Consider the following 3,041-nt stretch of genomic DNA (forward strand, 5'->3'; position numbering starts at 1 on the left):
GCCCCTTTAGCTATGAGCCAACCTAATTTGTAAGCCTATTATAATATATTTGCAGATGTAAGATACATAAAGCATAAATCAATATATGATATAATAAATATATAATAAATAAGATTCCACACTTCAATAATATTAAGGGAAAAGATCACACTCCCCCTGTGTGGAGAGACTGAATAACACCCACTAATATCTGTCCTTCCCTTTTTCTCTATTGAGACTTCAACTTACTTTTTTCTCTACTGTTACCAGCGATGGCGTCTGCTGATCTGAGACAGGAGCTGGACTGTTCTCTCTGTCTGAAAATGTATACAGATCCTGTAACCCTGAGATGTGGCCACAACTTCTGCCGGGTCTGTATTGATCGTGTGCTGGATACACAGGAGGGGGCTGGAGCTTATACCTGTCCTGAATGCAGAGCAGAGTGTCAGGAGCGTCCTGCACTGCGGAGGAACATAACGCTGTGTAACATAGTGGGGAGGTTCCTGTCTACTCGGCCAGATCAGGAGGAGACTGGGATCTTCTGCACTTACTGTGTGGACTCTCCTGTACCTGCTGCTAAATCCTGTCTGCTGTGTGAGGCTTCTCTGTGTGATAAACACCTGAGAGTACACAGCAAGTCAGCAGAACACGTCTTATGTGATCCCACCACTGCCCTGGGGAACAGGAAATGCTCCGTCCATAAGAAGATCCTGGAGTATTACTGCACTGAGGATGCTGCCTGTATTTGTGCGTCCTGCTGTCTGATTGGGAAACACAGAGGACATCAGGTGGAGTCTCTAGATGAGGCCTTTGAGACCAAGAAGGAGAAGCTGAGGAATGTTCTGCATAAACTGACCACAAAGAGAGAGGAGACTGAGAAAAGAGTCCAGAGTCTGCAGGAGCGCAGGAGAGAATATCAGGGAAAAGCAGCTGATGTAACAGAGACAGTCACTGCCCAGTTTAGAGACATCAGGAGACAGCTGGAAGACCTGGAGAAGAAAGTCCTGAGTGAGATCTCTGGACAGGAAAAGTGTGTTTCTCTCTCGCTCTCTGATCTGATCCAGCAGCTGGAAATTAAGATGGACGATTTGTCCAGGAAGATGCGTCACATTGAGGAGCTGTGTAACATGTCTGACCCAGTGACTGTCTTACAGGAACCAGACACAGGGGACTTGTGTGATACGGAGGACAGAAAGAGACATTATGTAGAGGTCCATGATGTAGAAGACCTGAATGTGGATCTAATCGCAGGAACATTGCACACAAGATTATCTGATATACTAGCAGCTATAAATACAGTGATCTATATGCAGGAACCTACAGACATATTACTGGATGTAACCACAGCTTCCAATAATATACAGATTTCAAGTGACCTGAAAACTGCATCCTGGTCACAGATAAACCAGAATCACCCAGAAACACCAGAGAGATTTCATTTTCCTCAGGTAATAAGCACCAGGGGATTCTCCTCAGGGCGACATTACTGGGAGGTGGAGATCAGTAACTGTACATCAGGTTGCTGGAGAGTAGGGATGTGTTACCCCAGTATTGAGAGGAAAGAAAGACCATCACTCCTTGGAGGAAATAACAAGTCTTGGTGTTTGTGTATGAGGGGGTATAATAAGTGTATGCAGTGGTATAATCAGTACTCAGTGATGCATGACAGTAAAGAAATTAAATTACCTGAAAATATTCCCTATGATAGAGTGAGGGTATATCTGGATTATGAGGCAGGACAGCTGTCCTTTTATTCTCTGTGTGACCCCATCAGACACTTACACACCTACACTGCCGCCTTCACTGAGCCCCTCCATGCTGCATTAGGTGTAGGAATTGGTTGTATCAAAATATCTGGGGGAGTAAGGAGAAATGATAATACATCCACCCAGGTGCTGGTGAAATCAGAGGAAATGTCATTTGATGGATGGAACATATAGCCATTAGAAAGTGGTGAGTAGACCTACAGATGACCTCCTACTATGTTCTATAAACAGTATTCTTGAATATGTTCCATTGTTGCTGTTTTATTCTAAACACAGTGTGGGACTGGAGCATGAAGGGCCCACCGGGGATATGCAGTGGTATGGGCCCATGATTAGAGGTGTGGTCAGCCTCCAAAGAGGGTGTGGCCAGCCACCAGAGAGGTTTAGCTAACCATTATAGAGTACCTGATCTGGACTCCTTGATAATTTATAAATTAATGCTAGTGCATGAATGATAATGTGCCAGATTAATGACAGCAATGTTCTGTAGAGAATACACCATAATCCTGTGCAGTATTATTATTATTATTACCAGTTATTTATATAGCGCACACATATTCCGCAGCGCTGTACAGAGATATAAGGTAACATATGTTTCCCCTGTACCCCGGTGGGCCAGTCCGAGCCTGTCCAAACATATCATACTTACCTTCTCTCTCAGAACTTCTGGGAGACGCCTTCTATGAGAATCATCTAGTTTCTGTCCTGTTCCCTTCTTGATAGACTAGCAGCATCGCACAATGAGGGGGTGGGGCCTAATGATGTGAAGCGCTAATCCCCTCCCCCACCACCACTCCTCCTTGGGCTTTTCCCAAAGGGGTCAACTCAAAAGTATACAAGTATGAAATATATAAATGTACATTTCTCCATCTTTGAGTCACTGAGAGCTGTGATTGGCTAACCTGTCTGTCATCCTGTGTGTACCCGGCTATTGTAGTCAGTGATAAGCTGCTATTGTTACAACTAGTCCTGGAAACAGGAAGAAATCAATTGAAAAATGTCAGAAATAATCATAAATAAATAAATAAATAAAAAGCGTATAAAGCCTTATCCTGAGTACGACGTGACTATAAATCTTGTATCTACTCTTTTCTTCATGTGAGTATTGGTATGACATTGTGTGATTACTTGTTCCCTTTTCTCAATCATAAAGTTTTATTATGATTTCACTAACATAGCAATAAAAAAGGTAAACCGTCAGTATACCGGCATCCCGGCAGTCAGAATGCAGATGCTGTAATGCCGACACTGCTCGGAATGCCGGTGCCGGCATCCTGACATTGGTCGCCGGGATAC

General features: G+C 43.7%; 1 protein-coding gene across 1 annotated transcript; it reads left to right on the forward strand.

Annotated features, from left to right (window-relative positions):
* Nucleotides 1-217: 217 nt before the first annotated feature.
* On the forward strand, nucleotides 218-2,819 carry LOC134933737 (E3 ubiquitin-protein ligase TRIM39-like). Its single transcript, XM_063929156.1, has one exon. It carries the CDS (start codon nucleotides 252-254, stop codon nucleotides 1,917-1,919), a length of 1,668 nt encoding a protein of 555 aa, XP_063785226.1. The 5' UTR covers nucleotides 218-251; the 3' UTR covers nucleotides 1,920-2,819.
* Nucleotides 2,820-3,041: the final 222 nt, after the last annotated feature.

This window comes from Pseudophryne corroboree, chromosome 6 (genome assembly GCF_028390025.1).
Source record: "Pseudophryne corroboree isolate aPseCor3 chromosome 6, aPseCor3.hap2, whole genome shotgun sequence".
In the NCBI taxonomy this organism is placed as follows: domain Eukaryota; kingdom Metazoa; phylum Chordata; class Amphibia; order Anura; family Myobatrachidae; genus Pseudophryne; species Pseudophryne corroboree.

Coding starts and splice junctions, on each gene's coding strand:
- LOC134933737 (XM_063929156.1), top strand. CDS start 252: ATGGCGTCTGCTGATCTGAGACAGGAGCTGGACTGTTCTCTCTGTCTG.